The sequence below is a fragment of the Natator depressus genome, chromosome 8 (genome assembly GCF_965152275.1).
Source record: "Natator depressus isolate rNatDep1 chromosome 8, rNatDep2.hap1, whole genome shotgun sequence".
Classification (NCBI taxonomy): Eukaryota; Metazoa; Chordata; order Testudines; family Cheloniidae; genus Natator; species Natator depressus.
The window spans coordinates 10,070,202-10,097,403 of record NC_134241.1 but is presented as its reverse complement, the minus strand read 5'-3'; the positions used below and the strand labels follow the sequence as shown (position 1 = coordinate 10,097,403).

The 27,202-nt window shown below is 40.7% G+C and overlaps 1 protein-coding gene across 2 annotated transcripts in view; it reads left to right on the top strand.

Annotated features, from left to right (window-relative positions):
- Window positions 1–27,202, top strand: part of SPOCK1 (SPARC (osteonectin), cwcv and kazal like domains proteoglycan 1) — a 455,324-nt gene that overhangs the window by 256,118 nt on the left and 172,004 nt on the right. For both annotated transcript variants that reach the window (XM_074960402.1, XM_074960403.1), the window contains exon 4: window positions 19,392–19,506. In XM_074960402.1, the coding sequence (XP_074816503.1) occupies window positions 19,392–19,506 (115 nt within the window). The remainder of the gene's footprint in view (window positions 1–19,391; window positions 19,507–27,202) is intronic.

Sequence of the window (27,202 nt, the reverse complement as noted above, 5' to 3'; positions counted from 1 at the left end):
TGTCGTACAGATGCTGCTGTTAAGAAAACTAGTCCTTTCAAGACTGTTATGTGAGTGTAGATCAGTGCTGTCCTCTCAGGTAATAACATAAAGAGAATACTTTTCTGTATAATGATTCCTCCCTGCTGCCTTTATCACCAGCTCTTAGCACTCTCTGGAAAAATAAGTCTCACACAATCATCAAAATGAAATAAGAAACCCGTCCCCTCATTACAGAGTCATGTACTGCCAAAAAATCATTGTCTGTAAAATATTGTCAAATACAAACACACCCTGGAGAATGGGATCAGAAAACTATCAAACCTCATGTATATGCCTTTCTCGGAAATGCAATTCTAGCACTGAATAGATGAAACAAATTAACATTTAAAAATTGTTATACGCTTTGTGAAGATCCTAGAGGTAATATCGTGTTGAGGCACATTATCAATGACTGTCAATCACATGTTTGGCCAGCTCTCTAGCTCGCGACACTTAAATGAAGAATGGGGATTGTTTAAATTGTTCAGTCCCCCAGACATGCAGCAGATGATTAATTTCAGGGTTTGTCCATCTGCAGTAGCTATGCATCATATAATGCAAATCATCTGCAAAAAGAAAAAGAGTGATAGCAACGTGTGCTCTTTTAAAAGATCATCACATAACAAGTGACACCCATGGTGTATAGTTACAGTGTAATTCAGGACATGGACGTATAATGTCATATGCATTGTTTTATAATGTGTTATACAACCTTGGATACCATATGCATTAGCTGGGCATTAATAACTATGTGGGGCTTTTAAGATACCACCCTCCTACATTGCAAGTACACACACATTGGAGTAGTTCAAGGGGATGAAGATTCCTTTGCTTTGTACAGATTGATATCTATGCTTTAATGAGCAAAAATCGATAGGGAAAGTATGCAACAGTTACCTGTTTCCATTAACTTTTGTCTCTCATTTTGGGACCAAATATTTAGGGTTAAAAAAATAGCCTCAAGGTGAATTACTCATATGGGAATTGCCAGACCGGATCAGTAGCCTGATCCATCATGTCCAGTACTATGTCTGTGACAGTAGCCATCACCAGATGGTTCATATTCTTTTCACCACAATATGCATTCTTCTATGTATTGACCCAGGGGATGTCAGCATATGCAATTGCTTATTGGAGGGCAGAATTAAGGTTTTGGTTTTGGTTTTTTCTAGACACAACTTATCAACAGAATACAAGTATTTTAATCCTCTGGCAAGTAAAGCCTCTTTTTTGGGGAACTCTGTTTCTGCCTCCCTTGCCCTCTTCCCACTAGCCCTATTGGGTGAATCACTCGGCGAGGGTGATTTAAAGGCAGAAGGTTAAATTCTGATCCCATTTAAATCTATGGCAAAGCTCCCATTGACTTCAGTGGGCCAGTATTTCACCCCGAACCTCCATCATAACAAATGTAAGTGTATACGGGTATATGACCATTTGTAGATAATGCAAGTTTTGTGTTCTGGAGATTCAGTACTTTCCATATGGCGATGTCTGTGAATAACTAATAACACTTGTATTAATTTTTTTAAATTTGACAATTAGTACCATTCGTGGGAGTTGTGGGTGTTCAGCATTTTCGCAGGATCAGGCCCCTTATACCTACTACAGACTTGTAATGCACAAGAATTTTTAAAAGGATGAATGCTTATTATTTGTGTTCTTTACTTGAAAGCGAAACATTGTGATTATGGGATTATTTTATTTAAATTATACCAAAAGCAGACATTTCACAACCAGTAAAGCTGTGCAGCAGTCTTCTATTTTAATAGTCATAAAACTGCAGGACTTCTCTTTAGTTTACTTTCTTTCTCAGTCTGTATTTAGGTGGCAGATGTTTGCATAGCCACTGTAGCCCCAAACCTTTGGCTTTGTCCTCCTTCATTAGGGGACCAAACTATTCCTAAAATCCTGGAGCTGAAAACACACCCGAAAAAGCTGCTTAACTATGCAAAATTTAGACACACTAACAAATCATCACTAGCAGAGGGTGCTGAGTTTCAATATCATCCCCCAGCCTGGGAGACTGCTAAATTAATTAGCTCGATACAAAATTTCAGAGCGAGGATAATGAGACAGTCCATTGAAAATAGGAAATAAGGATCTCTCTTCTGAAACAATGACACTGGTGCCTTCCCTATTTGAAATGTTTGTCAGCCTTTACAAAAACAAAACCTAACAGAAGTATTACTGTTTATGCACAACCATCTCCATATGGACAGTATTTAATCCTCATAACACAGAAACTGCATAGCTACAACTGATCATGTCCCCACATATACATTAAGAAGGAGGGTCTATTATGGTTATTAAATACCTTTTGCCCTTGTTGATTATTCACCTCACATTAAAAGCACCAGATAGTGTAGTCATTTTTCTGCAAAGAGGAGGAAAATATCAAGGAGATTTGTTGGGCAATTTAAAAGCTATAGGGCATGAAATTGATATTGCAGAGGAACAGAGAAAGGAATCCCCTCATTAGGTCCTACATGTCAGTGCAAAGTCTATTGCTGTTGGGAGTCCTTATGATGTGTCTTCAGAGCACAGTTACTTTACGCATCCACATGGAATGATATTTAAAAGGCCGGACGTGTCCTTTAATTTTATGTAATGACTTCCTCACTTTTCATATATACACATCATCTTGTGTGCGAGAGGAAGACCATAGTTTAAATAGTTAAAATGAAACAGCCTGAACTGGAACATTGAATCCAAACCCCTCATTCTAAACTTTAGACTCTAAGGTAATGACTTGCGCACTTGATTCTCCCTTACCAACTTGGTTGCCCCATGCATTATAGTCAGTGAATGCAATCTTCACCCTATTGAAGTCAATGGCAAAACTCACATGGACTTTAGCAGGGTTACAGAATTTCACCCAGGGGGTCTACATGTGTTTCTTTGGGTATGTCTACACTTGCAGAGTTTTTGCGCTGTCAGTTTCACCGGTGAAAGGGAACCGGTGAAAGAAAAGCGCTGGTTTGTGTACTCAGTTAATTCCTCAGGCATCAGAGTGTTTACATTTGCAGCACTTCCATTGCGGATGAGAGCAGCGCCCTAGGGCAACTATCCCACAGTGAAGTTCTCTCCATTTTGACTATAGGTCTTGTGGGAAGGGTGGGAGGGTGATCCTGGGGCATCCTGGGTCCTTGCACGGCCTCATCTCCCCAAACACTGATCAGCTCCAGTAGCTCAGCATTGCTCCAAGCAGGGGATCATTTGCTCCCTGGAGCAGCCATTGTTACCTGGTCAGATAAGTGAGCACTTGCCAAGAAAACAGGAAGGGGAGTTTCAAAGTTCCCGGGGCTTTACAGGCAGAGGCATTGGGTGCTAGAGATTTTGTCACTGGGGCACACTCTTCAGTTTTCGGCCACTGCTCCCCATGTTCCCATCTTCCCCAGCCCATTTCAGGGACCCTTCTCATGAGCAACTGATCGTTCAGGAGGTAGACAACCTCCTACAACCGGGGGCGGTGGAGGAGGTCCCTCAGGAAATGATGGGGAAAAGTTTCTACTATTTCCTGATCCCAAAAGCAAAAGGGGACCTAAGACCCATTCGGGACCTGCGATGACTCACAAGTAGCTCAAGAAGTTGAAGTTTTGTATGGTTTCACTGGCCTCCATCATCCCTTCCCTGGATCTTGGAGACTGGTACACCACTCTCGACTTGACAGATGCTTATTTCCATATCTCTATCTTTCAAGGACACAGATGGTTCCTCCATTTTATGGTGGGCCAGCACCATTTCCAGTTCACGGCGCTTCCCTTTGGCCTCTCTATTTACAAAATGTATGGCCCCAGTAGCTGCTTACCCTTATCTGAAGAGTCGTGGGGTCCAGGTCTGTCCTTACCTCGGTGATTGGCTCATCAAGGGCAGATTGCGGCATCAAGTGCAGAGCAGTCTCGATCTGGTGCGTTCTACCTGCCATCACCTGGACCTGTTAGTGAACTAAAGAAATTGACCCTCGTACCAGTGCAATGGATAGAGTTTATCAGAGTGGTCCTCGACTCAATGCGGGCCAGGGCCTTCCTTCTGGAGGCCTGTTTCCAAGCCATGTTGGACATAGCCTCCCATGTAAGGGGTCACCCACTCACCACCGCCCTTTGTGGCCCCATCCCCGTCGCTAACTCTGGTTTCTGATGCCTTGGACCTGGGCTGGGGAGCCCATTGGGACGAGCTCTGTACACAAGGCCGCTGGTTGGGGGTCGACCACTCCCTCTACATAAATGTCAGGGGTCTCAGGGCAGTTTGTGTGGTGTGTCAGGCTTTTCAGGCCCACTTACAAGGCAAAGTGGTTCATGTCCTGATGGACAACACCGCCACAATGTTTTATGTCAACAAGCAAGGTGGAGCCAGGCCATCAGCCCTCTGCCAGGAAGCCCTCTGGCTCTGGGACTTCTGTGTGCAGCATGCCACTCATCTCTTGGCAGCGCACCTCCCTGAACCAGGAATGTATTGTCAGATCGCCTCAGCAGAGCTTTCTCATCTCGCCACGAATGGTCAACAGGCTCTTCCAAAAGTGGGGATCTCACAAGGAGGACTTGTTCACGACTCACCAGAACATGAAATGTCACCTGTTCTGCTCGTTTCGGGGGGTCGACACCGAGGCTTCCTACTTCCATGGTCGGGGACTCTGATGTACACTTTCCCACCGGTGCCATTGCTTCACAGAGTCCTCATGAAGATCAAGCAGGACAAGGACAAGGTTATCCTGATAGCCCTGATTTGACCTCACCAGCACTGGTTCAGCATGCTGTTGGACCTGTTAGTGATGACCCCGATGCAGCTGCCCCTTTGGCCTCCTGTCCCAGAATCGTGGCAGGCTCGTGCACCTGAATCTGGCAGCGCTGGACCTAAGAGCCTGGTTGCTGCATGGTTAACTGCCGAAGAGCAGGAGTGCTCGGCCTGCGTCCTGCAGGTCTTGCTGGGTTGTAGAAAGCCCTCCACTAGAGCGACCTACCTGGCCAAATGGAGACGATTCTCTTGCTGGGCCTCAACCCAAGGGGGTGGGCCCAAGCAGGCCTTGCTGCAGTCGATCCTGGACTACCTCATGCATCACAAGCTCCAAGGTTTGTCCCTTTCATCAATTAAAGTCCACTTGGCCACCGTATCAGCCTTTCACCCTCCCTTCCAGGGCAGGTTGCTCTTTGCTCAGAAATGACGGTCTATCCCCAGGTCAGAATCTAGTGCTCATGCAGCTCATGAAAGCTCCCTTCAAGCCCTTGGTGTCCTGCAAGGTGTCATTCCTGCTGGTGATAACTTCTGCTGAAAGGGTCACCGAGATTAGGGCACTTACTTGGAGCCGCCCTATATGGTGTTCTTCAAGGAAAAGATCCAGTTGTGGCCACATCCAGCTTTCCTGCCCAAGGTGGTTTTGCAATTTCACATGAGCCAGGACATATTTTTGCCAGTCTTCTTCCCAAAGCCTCATAAGTCTGAGGAGGAACGTAGGTTGCATTCCCTGGACATCAGGAGAGCACGGACCAAGCCATTTCACAAGTCGACACATTTATTCGTCACAGTGGCAGATAGGATGAAAGGTTGTCCAGTGTCAATCCAGAGAATCTCATCTTGGATCACCGCCTGCCTCTGTTTTTGCTATGGTCAGGTGAAGGTGCCTCCACGGCGACTATAACCGTCCTCTCAACTAAAGCACCAGCCTCAGTGGTGGCCTTCCTAACCCATGTGCCAATTTCTGGTATCTGCAGGTCTCCACCTGGTCATCCATTCCCACATTCAGGTCTCACTATGCGCTTACCCAAGCAAGCCCGAGACAATGCTGGCCAAGCTGCAAGTCTGTGAACTCCGAGCCCACTTCCAGGAATACTGCTTGTGTGTTACCTAGAATGGAATCAACATGAACAAGCACTCAAAGAAGAAAAAACGGTTTCTTACCTTTCATAACTGTTCTTTGAGCTTTGTTGCTCATGTTCATTCCATTCCCCCCTTCCTGCCCCTCTGTCAGAGTTGCCGGCAAGAAGGAACTGAGAGGGTGTAGGGCCGCCGGCACCTGATATACCGATGCATGAGTGCAGCACTCAAGGGGGCACCACAGCCGACCCTACAGATACCGCTAAAGCAAAAGTCTCCGACAACTGTGCACATGGGCGCGCACACAGCTAGCACTGTATGGACATGAGCAACACATCTCGAAGAACAACAGTTATGAACGGTAGGTAACTGGTTTTTATACCATCTCTTAGCCAGGTGTACCAGAAATCAAATTACTCTCCTATGAATAGTTGTTTCTCTGCTGTAGGAGGAGATTTTAGCTATCATGCTGAGTACAAAACTATAGAATTTGTACTTGTATTGCCAGAGGCAACCTGGGTTCTTTCTCTGTGGGAAAAGGACATAACAACATGTTAGTTATACCAGACAGTTATTCAAGTGTCCAAACCACAGTTCCAACAACAGTCCTTTCAAAAATGACATGGCTTTCAGAAGTATTTTAATTAGAGCATTTGACAGAATAAAAAATAATAATTCTTCTCTATAGGATCATTACAAATATATAGTTTTGAACAGAGTATTTTAATGAACTGCAGATGTTCTCAGTCTAGTTACTACTAGATGGTATTTGTCCAAATCAGAAAAGTTCTTGACTATTTGAAACATGTGTCAGTTTCTGCTCAGGGAAGTTTCTGGGGTGCCTATGGATGCTACAGTTCTGGACTTGAGAGATATTTGCTAAGGAACAATGAGGAGAAGGTTTCAGAGTGCCTAAATTTAGCAAGTACTCTGTGGGCCAGATCCTCAACTGATGTAAATTGGCATAGTGGTGTCAGAGCTAAAGGAGCTATTCCGATTTATGGTCCTCAATCACTCACTTCTGTAAGCTCTAAAATTTACCAAATCTATTCAAAATGCTTATAAAAATTAATATGTGAAAGGAATGGATGTTTTTCTTCTTTCCTTTGTATTGTCCTGTAGTACTGTACTTCTCTAACTTGATATTATTCCTCTTTACCACTAGATGATTTGATACTGCAGCATTATTCCACTTTTAGTCTTTTAGACACTGATCATGCAGTGCATTTTTTGACAACTCAGCTTTGCTCTCTAGTTAGATTATCAGTTTATCCTACTCCTTCACTACCACATTGTGTACCAAAGCCCCATCTCCCACTGTTTCAGATGTGCAAATATTTTAGTCTTTTACTCTAGAAGTTGCAGCATTAAGTATAGCTCCCCCAAGAGTGCAACTGAATTTTATGAATAGAGTAGTTTTCTAGTTTAAGAACTCTCAAGACATCTTTGTAGGTTTCAGACTAGAAAACATCAATTGAAATGTTAAGTGAGTAATGTTATTAGATATTCATTGACATCTACAACACTTGTTTCTATTAAATAACCCTAAATTGAGGGTATTTTATGCTATAATTACAATTCACATATTTTAAAAACATCCTGTTTAAGTTCTGCCTCAGATCCCTTAAATATACTGTCCTGATTGCCATGATTGATTCTCTCTTATAGTTGGCTGACCAACAATTTCTACTCTATAAGGTATATTACTAGCTGATTATCTACACAGGATCTTTATCGTTTCTGAGCACAGTAATTTCTCTTGAAAGTGTTGAAAATGACATCTACCAAAAATCTAAAATGAGGCTAGCAACCAGTATGACACACAATGCATTTATTTTATACTGTACAAATTCCTAGATTATGTATCTATATGCACAAAAATTAGCGTGATAACAATACCAAGAATCTTTCCATGTGAATTACTGTAATTAAGGTATACAATACCGGTGTTCAGCAGGTAAAACTGAGTAAGAGAGGTCTTAAGGCATCTTAAAGTTAGCTATCTAAATAAGTGGCCTCGTTCTCAGCAGCTGCCATTGATATTAGTGGTAATTTTGCTTAAGTCAGGAATACAGGAGCATAGGACATACTAGTCCAGTATCCCATCTCTGTCATTGCCCAGTACCCAGTGCTTCAGAGGAACGTTCAAGAGACCCCAGAGCTATTGTTAATCTGCCAGAGGGGAAGTTTCTTTCTTACTCATATCAGTTAGTGATTAGCTTATGCCCTGAACCATAAGGGTTTATACCCCTTCTACAAAATGTCTTGTCTAATGCAGATGTGAATGGGATGTTCTCATTATCCACCTAAAGGCTTAATTGTTTTTTAATCACATTAAGCTCTTGCCCTCAATGATCTATTGTGATAGTGAGTTTTACAGGTATAATTATGTATAGAGGTGTGTGTGTGTAATCCTTTTATCCGTTTTCAGTTTGTTACCTTTCAACTTCATTGGATGTCCCCTTGTTCTTGTTTTATAACAGAACTAAGTAAATAAGAGTCCCTGGCTCACCTTTTCTATACCATCTACTCTTTCCATATGCCTCTGAGTAGTTTCCTCTTTAAACTAAACAGTTCCAGTTGTTTCAAATATCTCCTCATAGGGAAATTTTTTGAGTCTTCTACTCATTTTTGTCACCTATCTTTGAAACTTTTCATTTTTGCGCGTGCACACAGATCCTAAACCCCGTACACACAGTGAAACACTGCACGCATAAAAATTTGCACCAAAGCACAAAAATTTGCACAGAAGAAATTTTTTGCGCACACAGCCTGTCAAAAATTAGAGGGAACATTGGACCAGATCAATCTTGGACATTTCCTCTCCTTTTCTAGTGTTTTGTTTTGCTCGGTGTGGACTAAAACTAATGTAATATGGAAACAAGTCTTTATGTCCTGAAAAAGGAAATGAAGTGCTGGCATGTGTTTCCATGGCAACAGTCAGAAGCTGTGATAAATAAACCTGGCTAATAGTTCTGCAAGATTTTAGCCATTTTGTGTAATTTTTTGATCAGTCAGTGACTGTCATTCACAGTGACTCTGGGCTTATATGCTTTAGGGCTTTCTGAGGATCTCAGTGTGCTTCATAAAAGTGGGTAAGTAGTATTGTCCCCATTTTAAACACAGACAAAGCGAGGCACAGAGTGGCTAAGTGACTTGCCCAAAGTCACACAGTGAGCGTCATCAGGAGAAATGAAGCCTTCTGATTTACAGGGAGCGTCCCAACTTCAATCACTGGGCAACAAGACTGTCCGCTACCATGCATTATCTAAGATACTGAGGGCAAGGATAAAATCAAGGAAAAAATGGTGATTCTTTCTTGAGCATGTTGTTTCTAGTGAGATTGAAGGCCACATTGTAGTATTGAATTCATGGAGCATAAAATGATCCTATATATTTTGCTCTAGTTAGATGAAAATATTTGGGGTCAAATTCTGCTCTGACCTCAATGTAAATCCAGAGGAACTTCACTGAAAGCAGTGGGGCCTCTCTTTCTGTGTAGGGTGGTAACCAAAATCAGAATTCATCTCCCACCGTGTCTAATTGTAAGATTTAAATCTGAGCATGTTCTGGATGCATAAGACTGGCTCACTGCTTGGCAGTTATTACCTCTGTAATAACACTAACATTCAAACTGTCAACACACACACCAATCTCACGCATGACTTTTCGGCCTTCAGGGATATAAATTTCCAAAGCTCATGGCACACTGCTAAGAGCATGTAGCAATTTACTAGAAATGAAACATTATTATTCCTGCTGAAGTATAGATTCGTAAACCTGATAATTCAGTGTTTAATTTTTACTAAATGATAATGTGCTCAGTGTTGTTAATGAGGCGATTTTGCTTCTGAAACACATTTCGTTTACAAATCTAAGAATAAAACATGCATGTTATTTGTACGTTTTCAGTGCAGATTTAAAAATATAAAATATCTACTGAAAAGCTATACAATGCACTTGGGGGAAAAGTTTTGTTTTAAGAATAAGGAGGAAAGTGTATAGCCTGAGGTAGTTGGTTTCAATTCCGTTTGCTTTTGTTTTTGCACTCACTTAGTTCACACCCTGATAATTCAATGTTGCTTTTAATCAAAGTTGCAAGAGAGTTTGGTATCTGAGAAATCAGCAATCTGAATTAATTCTTAGTTTTTTCCCGTGATCATACTATCACTTTAGGTAAAGCATATTTCACAATTGCCAGTGAATAGTTACACTCTGAGCTAGGAAACATTTCTGTAACTTCTCTGTCCTGAGCCATTCATAATGTTTATCTATATTCGTCTAAAATGGGGAAAAGTGTGTCTTTAACTACATGTAAATGTTAAAGTTCTTCTGCTTCATATTCTGTAGGCATTGGACCAGTGCTTTTCTCAGTTTACAGCTAGTGAAACTCCATTCACGTCCATTGAATTGCTCTAGATTTACCCCATTGTATCTGAGAGCTGAATTTGGCCAAGAGAGTTTACATCAAGAATGATATTTGTCAGTGTAGAGTCACCACAGTACTGCCAACACCAAGCATTCCAAAATCATGAGACTGGTTTAATTATCATGAGATTTTAAAAAAATAATAATTTTGAAGTCTTTTATGTGCTTTCTGGGTTTTGAGCCTTTAAAGTTCATTTTCAAAATTTTCTCTTCAGCCAAGAGGGCTAGAATGTTACTTCTTTTACAATAAAAGCTGAGATTCTGATGTAAGAACATGAATTCTGTCACTACCACTCGATTTTGGCCCATTTTGATTGGAGGTCATCAGCTAGCCATTTGGTTCTCCTGTCTTCACCCAGTTTCTGCTACTCATGGGACCAGCTCTGCCCATGCTTGTACCCAATGTGCTGCCTCTCTCTCGTCCTCAAATTAATTTGATAATCATAATACACTGCATGGGGGAGGGGTGTAAAATTCAGTCAGGAGGTGTCAGGCAAAGAGTGAGGCAGCATATTTGGGACCAGACCTGATACGGCTGGACTTGGAAGCAGCAGGGAATGGATGGCATCAGTAGTGGCTTTCCCAGAAGCCCTTTAAAAGCCCTTGCGTTAAAAGCCCTTAGAGATGAAGAGCAGGCAGGGCAGGGTACCTGGGAGCAATGGCAGAGTGACTGTGGAAGGAGTAGGAAACTGAATGCATTTGGAGGGAGTGCACAAGACTGAGTGTGACCAAAAATAAGTTCATCTTTTGCCCCCTCATCCCAATGACTTCCTCTTGCCATCATTCATAGATACTCTCCCTCACTCTTCAGATCCAGGAGGTTCTCTTTGATCCAGATAACACTCACAGGTGCCTGTGATCCTGGATGGATGTTTTCATGTGTTTTCACAACCTTTTTATTTTTTTACCAGCCACAGGTAATTTTAATAGTTCTTTGTAGGTCTCTGCAGCCTTTACATCCCTGGATGCTTGAAGCTGAATCAATCCGAGGTAGTCCCTGATATTTTGACAGCAGGATGCAGGGGGACAGGAAGGAGGCTGATGGGGGTGCAGAAGACAGAGATGGGGTGGGCGACGCAGGGGCTCACTCCTCCAGCCTTTGGGGGTGGAGAAAGTGAGTCCCCTCTGAACAGGTAAGGGAAGACAGTTTTGCCATGTTGCCAACTCCCGTCATCTGATTACAAGTCATGGGATTTTGGCAGCTGTTGGAGGAACTGTTGTGATGATGTGAGAAACTCCTTCATTCCCACAGTTTTTAGGGCTGGCCATGCAGGCAGAACTCTGTGTGATAGCCTCAGTGCTGAGGACACGGATATGCCCTGCCACTAGCTCTGCCTTCATGTATAGCCCTATAGGAGAGAGAGGTTCTGGGGAAGTGGGAGGCAGTGGAGTGGGGAGTTGGGGAACAGCTGCTGTTGTGACCCAGCAGCGACACCCCCCTCTTCATGCTGCGTTGGGACTTCTGCTCTACTTGGGATCCAGGCAGAGGAAATAACCTGTGGGAGGCGGTGAGGAGGGGAAGGAGGAGTCAGGAGAAGGAGAAAGGGAGGAGCCCCTGGGGGCAGCAAGGCAGGGGGGAAAGGGGAATCAAGACAGTAATAGGAAATAGATAGCAGTTCCCCTGTCTTAGGGATGAGGAGAGGGTAAGTGGAGTCTCTATCTGAGCAGCCATGGGGAGGCATGCGTTTTTTGTGTACATTAAAGATTGACTTTTCAACCTGAAATTATACCCACACATAGTCAGAAGCAGGGGGGTTAAAAAATGAAAAGATGGATAAAAAACATAGTTTGATCTTAAAATTGAATGATTTGTGGGGCCAATCTTATGATTTTTTGCAGATCTGACTCATTATTTTTGATATCTTGAGGTTGGCAACACCGTTATGTACTCAAGTATATCTAGGGCTATTCTCCTGTCCCTTTGTAAGAAAATATTACTAACAGGTGTTGAGAGAGAAATTGTAACTTTCCCTTGTCAAAAGGCACAGCTATCTAGCAATCAAGCTACCAGTAAACCTTCTCTTATGATATATTGGACCACAGCGGAATATTATAAGTGTCTCAATAGCTTTCTGATAGTAGTGTTTGCTGTATCTGTAGTTTCCTGAGACATTTTCTTTGGAGGAGTAAAAGGATTAGTTTTTGTTTCACCCTAGGTTGCCTAGATGTTTCCCCTTCCTTTCATATGACTTGATTCTGTGGCATGCAGAGCATCCTCAAGCATGTGAGAGCGCTCAGCACCTTGCAGGACTAAGTCCATACGTTGTTGCTAGCTGAATGGATTCAGGGAATGATGATGGTGGATCACAAAGGGCCTGATCCTGGGAGGTACAACAGTTCAGATGAGTTCAGTGGGAGTCGAGGATGCTTTGCATTTCCCAGGAGATTCTCTTCAGCTTGCAAATAAACTAACTGCTTGCAACTTTTTAAATCTGCATGACAGTTTAAGTGAATAAAATACTTATACGCTGGCACGTTAATTATATTAAATTCAGCAACATACATTTATCATAAGCAGGCTTTTAACTGACATTAAGTCATGTCTTTTCTATCCTCTCTTCACCTATTATAACTGCACCTTATTTCTATAGGTTTGTCAAGCAGACTCTTATTCCTTCCCGGAGGAATTCTGAACCACTGCGCAATGCAGAATTTTGCAGAAATGAACGTGCGTGCAGAATTTCCTTTCCCCCACAGAAATGGTCTGCAGTGCTGCTAGCTGGCACTAGGGGCCACTGGACCCAGCAGAGCTCAGCTGGCACATAGAAGATACTGCTGGGTGGGAGGGGAGGGAGCTAGAGGTTTCCTGGCAGCTGCAGTTCCCAGCATGCCCTGAGGGAAGGAGAGGGCAGCACACAGGAAACTCTGTGCAAGCCTGGGACCAAGCATCAGGCTGTTTCTCCCTCTGGATCCCTGAGCTCGGGGTGGGGGGTGGGGCGGGGGGAAGCTGTGCAGGTATCTGGGGAAGGAGGCGCCCAATGTCTGGGCTCTGAAGTAGAGGGGGTGTGGGTATCTGCCCCAGGGGGGCACTGCAGCTGGGCTTTGGGAGCAGGCGGGGAAGGGGCCAGAGAAACAGGAACTGGGGTTGACATAGGGGTTTCTCTACTCCTGGGGGAATTTGTGTGTGTATGTTGTTGCAGACGTACTTGCTGACAGGTATTTTGAAATAAATTATCAAAATAATTGAAACTGGTGTGATAATTTAGTGTTATTTTGACCAATACAATCTGCAGAATTTTAAAATATTGTGTGCAGAATTTTTAATTTTGTGGTGCCTAATTTTTAATTTTTTGGCGCAGAATGCCCACTGGAGTACTTATTATTCATGTTCTTTATCATGTTACTTGGCAAGCAAACCAACACATAGTCCTTTACAATATCTTTAGCCTGGGTAGCCCTCAGCAATGTCAAAAAGGATCGTATGTTGGTTATGAGAAATCATTTTTGAGAGTGCCCATACAAATGAAAATAGATGTTTCTTTCCACAATACTGATCTCTTTAACTGCTCAAATGTTATGGTTTCTCTAAAACACAACAACAGTACAGGGATTCAATAAATGCTAACAACTTGATTTGTTGCTGTTTTGTTGCATTGTGAAAATAATTCACATACATGTTTGAAGCATTTGGTCCTGTGGTAATTAAATTTTAGCTGAATTGATTTCTGTATGCAAATTGCTACGAGTAATTACGTGGCGAGAGAGAGTGAGAGTTAAATATCTGAGTACGCTAGTTGAAGACATACTCTCCGCAAGACCTGCGGGGAGGGGTAATGGCAATATTCTCTCTAATGAAGCAGAATGACTTATGCTGACTTTTGCAGAAGCAGAATAAAAAACATGGTTATTACTTGATATTGATATTTTGGGGATTTCTAATCTGCTCTTTCAAGCAAAGTATTTTGTAAAAACAAGTTTATTAACAATATTACATCTATGGCATCAGAGGTTACAACCAACCACGCTAACCAAAAAATATTTCTTATCAAATCCATGCCATGACTTAATGAACCATAAGATTAAGTAGAATGGGAAGAAGGAGCTTCGTGTCTAACAGGTATCAACAGACTGCAGTTGTTTTATGGTAGTTAGAGCACAGTAAGAGATTAGTATTTAGGACTCCTGCATTCTTTTCCTGCCTCTGCCATTGACTCACACTGTGACCTTGCACACACAAATGGCAGGGTAATCAGATTCCTAATTTTCTTTGCTTTAATGCTAGTATACGCTCAGAACTCACTTTGGTTATATTTTACTTCATCTGTACTGGGAGCCAGGCTTTTCGGAGGGAGAAGAGAGCAGAGTTTTTTAAACTGAATGATCTCAACAACAAACACAAAGGACAAGTCTATACTAGGAAGAATGGGCTCTTTTAAAAACAGGTTGGCTAACACATCTTAAAATCCTAGCATAGATAAGGCAATTCTAGTTTTAACATGGTAGCTGGTGAAGATAAAGCCTAAATGGTAGCTTGGGGTTTACGTCAACCAGCTAACAAGTGTTAAACCTAGAACTTCTCCGCCTACACTAGGATCTTAATAAATGTTAAAAACAACTTTTTCTTAGTCAAATGATGGCCGAATAGTATAGGTGTCTTGTTTTCTCAGTGGGTGCTGGGTCTAAGCCCATAATTCAGTGTATGATTGTGCGGAATTGATTCTGGAAGCTGCCTGTTTCATGTTGACCTGCCCCACATCCATTGCCTATTGGAGTCAGTAGTGAGCTGCTTATTTCACCCTGTGCTTTGGCCAGTTGCTGGGCTGCTGTGAGTGAGAGAGTAGGGAATGACTCAGTCTGAAGTTCAGCCTTAGGCATTATAACGGTTTCATGCCTAGCAAGGAATAGTCCAGCGTAATGAGTAGTAGTCTTCTGCTTTGCCCTAACTCAGCTTTTCACAGGCTTCCATTTTGACCCCACCCCATTCAGACCCCATTCTGCTTGCTTGTACAGTCAGGGACTGTGCCTTCCTCTGTGTTTACACAGAACAAAGATCTTTGTGGGCACTGCTGGAGACAAATATATAAAATACAGAACTACATTTCAGTGTCTCATTTAAAATAAATGTTTTATTACCATGCTCTATTGTGATACAAAATGAACTAGAATCTTTGCATTATAGACTTCAGGTCCCATTTTCCAGTTCATCATAGCTTTTCTTACCAGATGGTCTTGTTTTCTTTTATGCTGAGAACAGTTCCAAGAGGACTGTGTGAGGCAACTGCTTTTGACATTTCATTTTTCAAAAGTCTTTTTGTTTTGGAGTGATCATAGCACTTATTGTATGGCAATTTTGAAACCAAATGTGTTTACATGTCATTTTCTTTTTGATTGCCTGGCTTTTTTATATAAACTTTACTAAAAATGTGCGGGTTTGGAATTTGAACTCTTCCCAAAAGAATGGTCATGAAAACAGCATCAAGGTCATAAATCTGCCCTTGTGAACTAGCTGTACAAGTTTTGCAGAACTGCACAGCCGCTGCAGCAAGAGATATTTTATTTGTTACCACGCTTCCAAAGTTACATATGTGAAAAATAAGTTTGCTCCGTTGCGATTAACATGACCCTGATCTACAGTATAGTCTTATATTGCAACCCTCCGCGTGCATTGCTACTGCCCGAATCCTAGCATTTCCTATCAGTCATACGTCTTCCTTTATAGTAGTAATATGTAAAAACATGAAATGTAATGGAAAAGTGTCTCAAGTACTATTGTTAGCTCTTTTCCAACAATGATTTATATTGTTAACCTGGAGCTCTTGGTGGCAAGTATTGGGGATGCGGAGAGAATAATTTGTGGTGGTCTTCTCTTCTCTGACTAGTGGGGGAAGACACTCGGAGTGTAAGTGCCATCATTATTTTCATAACAATGCCCTGTAAAAAAGAGATGCTAACATACTGTTAGGAGGTTGTTAATGGCTTGATGCAATCACTACTGTTTATTTCCCAATTAGTTTGATATCTCTAAAAGGGAATCGGAAGAGTTATAGATTTAACAAGGTGCATACTTTGCTATAAATAAATAATAAAAGGTCAGATGAAAATGAAATGACACCTGTGTACTACGATGTATCCACTTTGCTTTTCAATGACTGTGGCTGGAATTCTGGTTCCATGCTCACAGCTTGAATAAATTGGCATTGTGTTGGGGATGGAAACATCACACATGAATGGAAGCACTGCACCTGGGCACTTTTATGCAGCTAATCTTTAGAGCCAGCGAGCTAAGGCCCAATGCTGCTTGACCTTCCCACAGAAGTTTTGTGGCTGTTGAATCTATACAGGTACTGGACTCGCTAGCCATGCCCTCATCACTCCCTGGGTTGCCCCAGAGAGCTCTCCTTTCTCGCTCTGTCAGATAGCGAGAGACTGCAGGGTTTAGATGCACAGCAGAACTGGCCAGAAAATGGAATTTCCTTCCAGCAAAAGTTTTGATGGGGGGGAGAGAGAGAATCATCGTGAATTGGAATGAGAAGTCAAACATTTGAAATTTTTCACAGGAAAAATGTGTGTCAGAATATTGACGTTTCCCTTGAATGCTTAAAGATTTTTATTTTTGTAATAAAACTGACCTCAGATTTTTATTTTAAAAAATTACTTTTTTCTTGCCCTTCCCCCTCCCTTCATTTATGTATTTATAATTTTGGTTCTTAATTTCAAAGACTTCACACTCATTGCTGTAGAACACACACAAATGTGATGTCAAATATGGGTTTTATATTTCATCTTATTCCCAAAGGCCTTCTGCAGATGATGAGCATCTGCTTCTAGTGTTGTAGAAACCTGATTCACAAAGCATGATCTTTGATTGGTATGTTTTAGAAATTATTTCTTATTTTGTACCCTGTCTATAGGGATTGTATTGCATAGCATTAGTATAACCTTCTAAATTTCTTTAATGTTCTAAGACTCTAAACTCTTTGGCAATCACATTTTTGATCTCTCGTACCCAGTATAGATTGCCCCTTCTATTATTCTTATTCCCATTTGAGAGAGAAAATATTGAAACACAGAGAAGGTGTGAGTCTGTAACTGAAATAGAATCCAGGAGTGAAATTCTGGCCCCACTGAAATCTTTAAACACAAGAGCATTCAATACATGCTTTCTATACATGTGAAGGTTCTGCTGCACCATTCCCATACTGACAACGAGGAGTCCGGTGGCACCTTAAAGACTAACAGATTTATTATTGTATATTTATGCCTGTATCTATAATTTTCACTCCATGCATCTGAAGAAGTGGTTTTTTACCCACGAAAGCTTATGCCCAAATAAATCTGTTAGTCTTTAAGGTGCCACCGGACTCCTCGTTGTTTTTGTGGATACAGACTGACACAGCTACCCCTCTGAGACTTGATTCCCATACTGGAATCCTCTATTTTTTTTGTGAAGAGTATTTAAACATTTTGTTTCCTTTTTATTAAAATAGATGATAATGTGACACTGTTTTAGGATTTAGTCACTTTTACAGCTGCACCAATTTTTATCCTTGGTTTCAGAATTCACGTGCAGATAAGTAATTGTACCTTGCAAAGATGAGTATTACAGATAGAATTCTTCAGTACCATTTTTTATTTGTTGAGCACTCACTCTGTGTTTAGTGCCATATACTTCATAATGGCCCAAATCCTGTTCCTATTACTCATGCCAAACTACTATTGATTTCCCTGAGTAAAATCAGCAGGATTTTATCCATAAAGCCAAGTTTATCCCTACCATAACTTGGGTTCAATTTAGTTCATGATCCTTGCTTGCAGAAGCATACTAGGTAGAGACAGACAATACAATATATTTGCCTAATGGAAACTCATTAGATGTTAATGGTATTGGAAACTTATGACCTTTTTCCCCATTTCACCTTTTCTATCCGTTTAATGGATTTAGGAGCAAAAGCTGTTTACATTTTTTTGTTGTTTTTAAGACTTCCAACGCCTTGTATTCCTCTAAATACATACGCAATGGTTGTGCTCAATTGCCCGTCACAAATCTGTAATGGGTGTTAATGTGGTGAGCTCTTGCTGCTCTGACTGCTTAAACCAATGCAGAACAGCTGCAATGCTTCGGCACTGCAGGAGAGCAAAAGAACCCTCTAGTTGTTAGAAATACATTTGCTGCCATGTGGAGAACGTCAGCGGTAATTGAATTGGAACTTAAAAATTACTCCATTTTTTTTGTAAAAAGTAATATCTTTTTAAAAAAAAACTTCCCTGGGCATCAACCAACGATGGGAAAAGCAGCCAGGGTAATTTGACATAAACGCCTTATGTGGAGTTCCAAAATGAAAACAAAAATGTTTCAAATAAGCAATAAACGTGGGAAGGAAGGGGATGCGAGGCAGGAATTAGGGGAAATCTTTGGGAGGAAGAAGTAATAAAATTAAAGTCCAAATAAAAATGATATAAAAATAATTTAAATTAGTTGGAGATGCAACCTTGCCATTATGTTTGGGAGACCTAAAATCAAGATCCTGACCTCTTCCATGATGTGCTGGAGGGGAATCCTTGGGGCCTCACAGAACCCACTCATTAACATTCTAGCTGAGTCCAGTTCTGGGTGCCACATTTCAGGAAGGATGTGGACAAATTGGAGAGAGTCCAGAGAGGAGCAACGAAAATGATTAAAGGTCTAGAAAACATGACCTATGAGGCAAGATTGGAAAAAAATGGGTTTGTTTAGTCTGGAAGAGAGAAGACTGAGAGGGGACATGATAACAGTTTTCAAGTACACAAAAGGTTACAAGGAGGAGGGTGAAAAATTGTTCTCGTTAACCTCTAAAAATAGGACAAGAAGCAATGGGCTTAAATTGCAGCAAAGGAGGTTTAGGATGGACATTAGGAAAAACTTCGTAAATGTCAGGGTGGTTAAGCACTGCAGTAAATTGCCTAGAGAGGTTGTGGAGTCTTTGGAGATTTTTAAGAGGAGGTTAGACAAACACCTGGCAGGAATGGTCTAGATAATACTTAGTCCTGCCACGAGTGCAGGGGACTGGACTAGATGTAGATGACCTCTCGAGGTCCCTTCCAGTTCTATGATTCTATATTTATTCCCACTAGTTCCATGTTTATTTGAATTGGGAATGATGAGAGAATTTCACTTAAACTCCTAACTTTGTTATTTTTACATTTGTTTTTAATAGTTCTTGATCCATCCAAAGATCCATGTTTGAAGGTAAAGTGCAACCCACATAAAGTGTGCGTCACTCACGACTATGAGACTGCTATTTGTGTAAGCCGTAAGCAGCTGGTACACAGGTAAGGATGCACTGTCATTACATTCTATTATGCCCTTGTAAAGTTCCATGGACACCAAAATTAGAAAACTCAAAAGAGAACATTAAAATGGATTCTTGAGACATTCTTTGAGCATTTAAATTACATTTGCTTTTGTTGCGGAGTATAACGTTTACATGTATAGTAACAGAGGCTAGAGCAGGTTTGGAACTGTTCCAGAAAAATCCGATGTTTTGGAACACAGGGTACCATAGGGTGAATTGTACACTGCAGCATACCTACTACCTAGCTCTGGAAGAAGTTTGTTCAGACAAAAAACATGGTGCATAGAAGCCTGAATTCATGAAATATGAATACGTTCCAGATGCTGTACACTTCTGCAATACAAATCAATTAAGTATAAACCATTAAAAGCAATAGCAAACAAAGGGAATTTCTGGTTTTGTTTTAAATAAGCAAAATCTGTGCTTATTAGTAAGGTAAGGTTGGAGGTTTTGATGGTTCTAGGAAGAGTAATCCACAGATAAATCACAAAATTACAGAAAGCTCCAGGTCCCTGAATTATTAAATTAAGGGCAAATAAAATAGCAGGTACTTTAAGAACTTTGGGATTTTTCAGATGAAACTAAGGGTTTCTTTGCTGTAGTGTCAGCTGAGGTAACTTCTCCTACACTTGAGGTAACTTCTCCTGAGTTAGCCTAACTGGAGTGAGAGCCATTACACTGTAAAACAAAGCTCTAGCTGCAGTGGTTGGATTTGCAGCACCAAGTGGCAGAGTCTCCACTGCATTACAGAACTCCACTTTTAACCCATACCTGCTGATAGCTAGTGAGCTCCAGTTTAAAGCACCAGTTAACTCAAGCTAGAGACTTCTGTGTGTGGACTGGAGTCAGGTTAAGGGCTATACTCAAGTTATATCTTGAGCTAACACTGCAGTGGAGACAAGTCCGAAGGGACTTAGGCCTTCAGATCCCTTTGAAATTCAGGGGGGATTAGGTGACTGGCTTCCCTGAAAATTCCACCCCAAAGGACAAGTTGCAATATACATTGAAAGATAATCAGAAAAATAAAACGGAGTAAGAAAACCTTGAACATCAGTAAAGGGACTTTAAAAATGAGTGTGACTTTACTGGATGCAGGTGGGAAAGCTTTAAGGTAGGATGAATATCCTGTGATCTTGGAGTACTTGTGTGATTGTTTCCTGTCCCCTGCTGATGCTTCTGAGCCAAGATATATTTGCTTGCTCAGTAAAACATACTTGTCATCATCAAGCTTCATTCACAAGGATTACAAGATCCTTCCTACAAAGGGATGGGATCAAGCTGGCATGACTTTGGTATGAGATGCTGATGGCAGTCCAGAGATAAGCCTGGAACAACAGGCTAAGCTTTGGTAGAAAGTGTCAATGTTGTATTGTCAAATAGAGTTTCCAAGGAAATACACTTTTCAGAGGGTGCCTAGGTGTCACAGTAAAAATCAAGTTAGAGGCATTCAGTTTCATACACTTATGTCAGATCCAATATTTAATAAATACCAAATAATTATAAAGACCTCTCAAGAATGTTGTCAAGAATGGAAAAGACTTAGGCCCCAGTCTTTCAGGGACAAACACGTGAAAATTTACTCACATGAGTAATCCTACTGAAGTCAGTGACTACTCACATAAGTAACGTTACTCACACATGTGTTTGCTGGATCAAGGCCTTAATATTTGCAATCTGTTCTCCAATTTCTTTCGTACGGTTAGGGAAAAATCCTTCTTTGAAGAGTGTTTTGTCCAATACATAAGTGAATTCTGGTGGCAATACATGGCTCAGACAAGTAAAATTATTTTCTTGAAATATATTTTGCCTGATCATAGAAAGCTAAAGTGGACAAAGTAGTATTTTTAACCTGCAATTTGGAGCATAAAATGAAGCTTGTAAGGTTAAGTGCATGGTTGTATGTAGCGCTTATGCTACCAGGAAGTTTTGCATATTATGCAACCGCACGTCACACCTCAGAAGAAATTGAAGTGCTTGTATATCACAAGTATAAATAAAATATATGTTGAGCAACATAGTTCCTGGGCTATTTCCAATATTTGTTGTCTCAGAAGCAATCAGACAACTTGGTCAAAGTGGCCCAGAAGGAACAGTACGAAGTGGAAGCTGCATGTCTCTTTTGTCCAGAAATCAGTCCCAAGTTTATGTGATCTCTCTAGCATTCCTCTACTGTCTGCAGCTATTTCAGGTAGACGTTGAGTACCACAGTGGCTATGGTGACCATTTTTAATTCTTTTTCCACCGTGCTTTGAAAAAGTCTTCAAACATTTTCCAGCAAGTTTTGTAGTACTGTGAACATTCCTATTGGTGCACGGTAGGGGCACTTGTGTCACAGAATAGCTCTTGCTCTCAAAATCTCCAGCTAGCTAATTTCCTCAGAGGCTAAAAATATCAGTAAAGACTGTAGCCAGCCAAATTCTTTGAGGACTTAAATCTATTGACCCAATGGACAATAGAGAATTTTGCCCTCCGTCTCTGTATTTTGAGACTTTGTGTTCTTTTGGCTGTGCCTGACCAGAATACTATATTAGAGAGACAAGGTGGGTGAGGTCATATCTTTTATTGGACCAACTTGTGTTGGTGAAAGAGACATGTTTTTGAGCTTAGAGTGTTTGAAAGCTAGTCCCTCTCACGAACAGAAGTTGGTCCAATAAAAGATATGACGTCGCCCACCTTCTCTCTAATATTCTGGGACCAACACAGCTACAGCACTGCATACAGAATACTGTATGTATGATACCAGTCTCATTTACGCCCATATAAATCAGGAGCAACTCCAATACACTCAGTGTAGTTACACCAGTGTAAATCCAGTTTGGCTGAGAACTGGACCTGTCTATCTGTATATATAAAGTAGCAGATATGAAATAACACAGCATCACAATGACAGGTTTCAGAGTAACAGCCGTGTTAGTCTGTATTCGCAAAAAGAAAAGGAGTTCTTGTGGCACCTTAGAGACTAACCAATTTATTTGAGCATAAGCTTTCGTGAGCTACAGCTCACTTCATCGGATGCTTTCCACAGTATGCATCCAATGAAGTGAGCTGTAGCTCACGAAAGCTTATGCTCAAATAAATTGGTTAGTCTCTAAGGTGCCACAAGTACTCCTTTTCTTCTTACAGCATCACAATGATTGTATTGTCCATCCCTCTGTGTGTTCAGGTGCACTCAAAAGGATTTTTCATTTCATGCATCATTATTAACTTGCTGCAGTGGCTTTACAAAGTATGTAGGCTCAGCACAAAGAAAATGAGAGAGCAACGTCTTGGGGCTGGAGCAGCAGATGGAGCTACAGTGATTTGCACCAAGTGATTATCTGGCCTGTTGTGTGGTTACTGCACAGTGAAAGTGTATCTATTCCATGCATAATGTAGCTAACTTTCAAACCACCCACAGCAACACCCAATAATGCGGCTTCATTTTCTTTGTGCTGAGGTGCATGCTTTGTAAGCCACTACAGTAAGTTGGTGGTAATGTATAAAATTGACCTAGATGGAAGAATATTCATTTACACAAGCTAAGGATCTGGTCCTGAGACTTCTTACCTACAATATATGGCATGCATAGTGTTTTACAAAGCGCACAGATTAGATAAGTCTCTGCCCCAAGGAGTTTACCGTCTAAATTGGGCAGACCTGGTACAAACAAAGGCAGGGGGTAGCAGACAGTCGTAGCAGATCAGTGACTGAAGAATACCTAAAAGAGATGGGTTTGAAAGTCTTCCTATATGTTCAATAGGCACACGATTCATAACAGCGACTTGTGAAACCCTGTAGCTGGAGCAAACTTCCTTTAAATTGGACAAGATTTTTCAGGAAAATAGTTAATTGGTTTGAATATACAGTAAATAGCTTATTTTAAGAGAGATTTACTTACCTACGTTGCATTTTTGACACAACACTTTACAGGATTTCAGCCTGCTCCTCTGCTTCTTCTGTGAATGCCTCTCATAAGAAGGAAAGTTCTGGGAAACACAGAGAGGACAAAAAGAATTGGCAAAGGAGTAACAGCCTTGACCGGAACTTTGAAAATGCTTTATTGGACCCATGTAATTTGTGATTGCTAGTTAGCTCATCATCCCAGAGTGATATATTGTAAATACTTCTGTACTCATAAAAGTCAAGCTGTTAGCTCAGTATTCTCCAGTAATACTGACCATTGTTACTGAGAGAAGTCCGTACTGAATGCCTCACTAATTTATTATTATTATTATTTTATTTCAAGATCTGGAGTTTACCAGATGAAACATCTATCCCTCTAAATTCCACATCACAGGATTAGGCTGACCAGGAAGACATTGTTGACAGCTATATTTATTCATGAGTGAACTAATCTCTCTCTCTCTCTCTCTCTCTCTCTCTAAAATATCTTTGGGTAATACAGTAGAAAACTGTGGTTTCTGGTTAGTTAGGGTCCTGTGGCAAAAAAAGCTGTGAAACCTGGCTACAAGAGGAGTGAAACTGTGTATGTTTTGTATCACTGCTGATTCACATGCTAATTGTTTGGCTTAGGTTGGATCTGAAAGGGAATTCAGGAAAGAGAGAGATTAATAATAGCAAGAATGCCAGTAACTAGGCTGCTTTCAAGGACTGATGGTAGAGGTCAGAGTGCTATATACACATCTTTGATCACAGCAAACCCACTGTTGTTAGAGCGTTTCTGAAAGGTTACCCAGATAAGAAGCATGGGCTGTAACAGCCTTGTTACTAGTTTTCTGTATTATACAAACATTACCTTTTGCTTTTAATGTGTGTGAAATGTGGAGCCTGTCTACCTTGACACTGTTGCTTTAATCTCCTTTTTGTCTCTTTGCATGTCTGCGCGTTTCTGCTGCTTGCTTCCCTGTTCCTCCAGTCGTGCTAAATGCTATTGAGATATTGGCATGAATCCAGGCATTCCTCTGCGGGTAGTTTCTTCCTGTACTGGACACCTGACTAGTGGCCTGCCCAACTTGAGGGAGTGTTTGTTTCTTACACAATCTCCTGTTTAACGCTAAGTGATTTACATGGTGATGTTTATCAAAGCTTGAATAAGTAAGCAGTCTGTATTTTGATGTGTTGTAACACAATCAAACCTGGGAGATGGTAATTAGCTGTGGAGCTAGTAATAGCATCATTTGTTCCCCACTTAGTTTTATGCTGTGTTGTGGTTGTTGGTTTTTTGTTTTGTTTTGTTTTTTGGATTCAGAAAATAGATTTTTGAAGGTGATATTTAGAAAAACTGTTCCCACAGGGAACTGAAAAATAACATTGCTCAGTTGAGTGCACTAAGCATTGGTATATTTATCAGTGCATCACTGAGATAATTGTACTTGCTTTACGATGCTCACTATTTTATTGGCTGTTCTCTACAAAGGCCGACCAGCAACTTTAGGACCAGAGGCCCAAGATAAGTGATAGGGCACCATTGTGCTGTATCTTTTTTTCTTTGTCTTTGTTCCTTTTCTTTGCTGAGAGCAGCCAACCAGCTAAACTACTACTTCTTCTCATTTATTCTTGTTCCAAAGGACAGTGTTTGATTTTTGCAGATAAGTTAGAAACATCCTTTTCTTTCTGTTTATGATAAAACTTGGGAAGGAGCTTGGGGAAGGGAAGCATGATCCCTTATTTATGAATATTCTACCCCATCACACCACAGTCACAGATCGCCATTTGTCATGAGTATGGCCCCTGGGTTGCTGTAGGAAATATTATCAAATTTTGCAGGAAGTTTGGAAAATCCACAGGAAAACATGTATTATTTATATTGCTATTATTTAATATTAGTAAACACAAATATGGTAGTGACAGTTCAGATTGAAGCAGGACACACCCCATCCACCCACAATATAGGCTGCATTGGATATGAAAAAAAATCTGAGCAGAGTCCTGAAGTCTTTTCTAGAATACAAGTTTCTGTAGTACGTAGTCCAGGAACTTTATCCGTGAGCGCTGGGCCTCCAGACATTAGTTCGTTACGATGACAGTGCTTACCCTCCCACTTCTTAAGATTGATGTGCAGATTAAAGAGTTAATGTCTACAGTGCTTTGGAGATACAAAGCGCTATAAACATGCAAAGTTGTTATTATTTATTACACCAGAGTTGCTTATGAATTGTGGGCTATATATGCAGGCTTGTTGGTGTAGGGTTGCTTAGGAATGCTGAACATTGATTTTTCTTATCTGCCAGTATTGATTTTTGCTTTAGAAGAAAGAGCATTGAATTATGTGATAAAACCCACGCACATAAAAACACAAATTGCATGGACTTATTCAAACAAATATACTGTAACATAAAAAACAATTGTCAAAAGTTGAGCCTGTCCTACCTTGCGCTATCTTGGTAAAATTACTGTAATTGTCTCTGAATGAAAGCTCTAAATGTGAATAGAATATGGTAAATGATATATTGTGTAGTTTGTAAACTCTCCTACATTGCTCTGTCATTACTATTTTTCTTGATAATATCTAATCACTTGTGGTACATTATGCAGCTCAACTTTTGTAACAAAAGCAAATGCAAGTGCCTACCTACATCCTTTTATGAGACCCCTACCAATCAAAGAGAAAGCTGTCGTTGACGTCAGAGCAGAGTACATCACATGACATGTAAAATATCAAGACCTCAGAGAAAAGCTTTAAAAAGTATTTTATGAGGGCAAACAATTAAAAAAACAATCACAATTGTAAGATTAGAAAAAATAGATGCAATTAATCACAGTATTAATTGCACTGTTAATAATAAAATACCAATTTAATTTTTTTATAAATATTTTTTGATTTCTACATTTTCAAAAATATTGACGTCAGTTACAACACAAAATACAAAGTGCACAGTGCTAATTTATTATTATGTTTGATTACAAATATTTGTACTGTAAAAAAGATAAAGAAATAGTATTTTTCAATTCACCTCAAACAAGTACTCCTTGTGCAATCTCCTTATTGTGAAAGTGCAACTTACAAATGTAGAATTGTTTTTTTCATAACTGCATTCAAAAACAAAATGATGTAAACCTTTCGAGCTTGCAAGTCCACTCAGTCCTACTTCCTGTGCAGCCAGTTGCTAAGACAAACAAGTTTTGTTTACATTTACAGTTTTCCACACCCCTGAGTGATGTAGTTATGCCAACATAAGTTACTAGTATAGATCAAGCCTGAGAGAAAGGGGGAAAGAAACTGCAAAACCTGTTGAAAGGGAAGAAGGTTTGAAGTAAAGGCTCTCCAGAAACTGAGGGTCAACATCTAAGCAGGGTGCTATACGTGAAAGTCTGGACCACCTCTATAACAGAGGACACTGAGAAACTGTTCAGAGGCAAAAGGTAACTTGTATTAGAAAAGAGAATTTAACTAATATAGAAGTGAAAAGTTTGAGGTTGCATCTTTATGTTTATTTCTGTGTAACTTGTGTCTGCTTTTCCTTACTGCTTCCTCTTTAAATCTGTGATTTTTCTATTAAATATATTTATTTATTTTTGTCCCAATCTGGTCTCTGTTGTGCAAACAGTGTGGAATATGTGTCCCAAAGTGAACTGAAAACTGTCGGGGGGCTGGTTTTACTCTTTTGGGGGGGATGAACCAAAGGGGAAAAGTCTGAGTGCGTGGTAGTTAAGAACTCGGGAAGGACGGATTTGGGGAGACTTGGGACTGGAAGGGCTGTTGGGGTCACCCTGCAAGCAGTAACTAGGCTGGT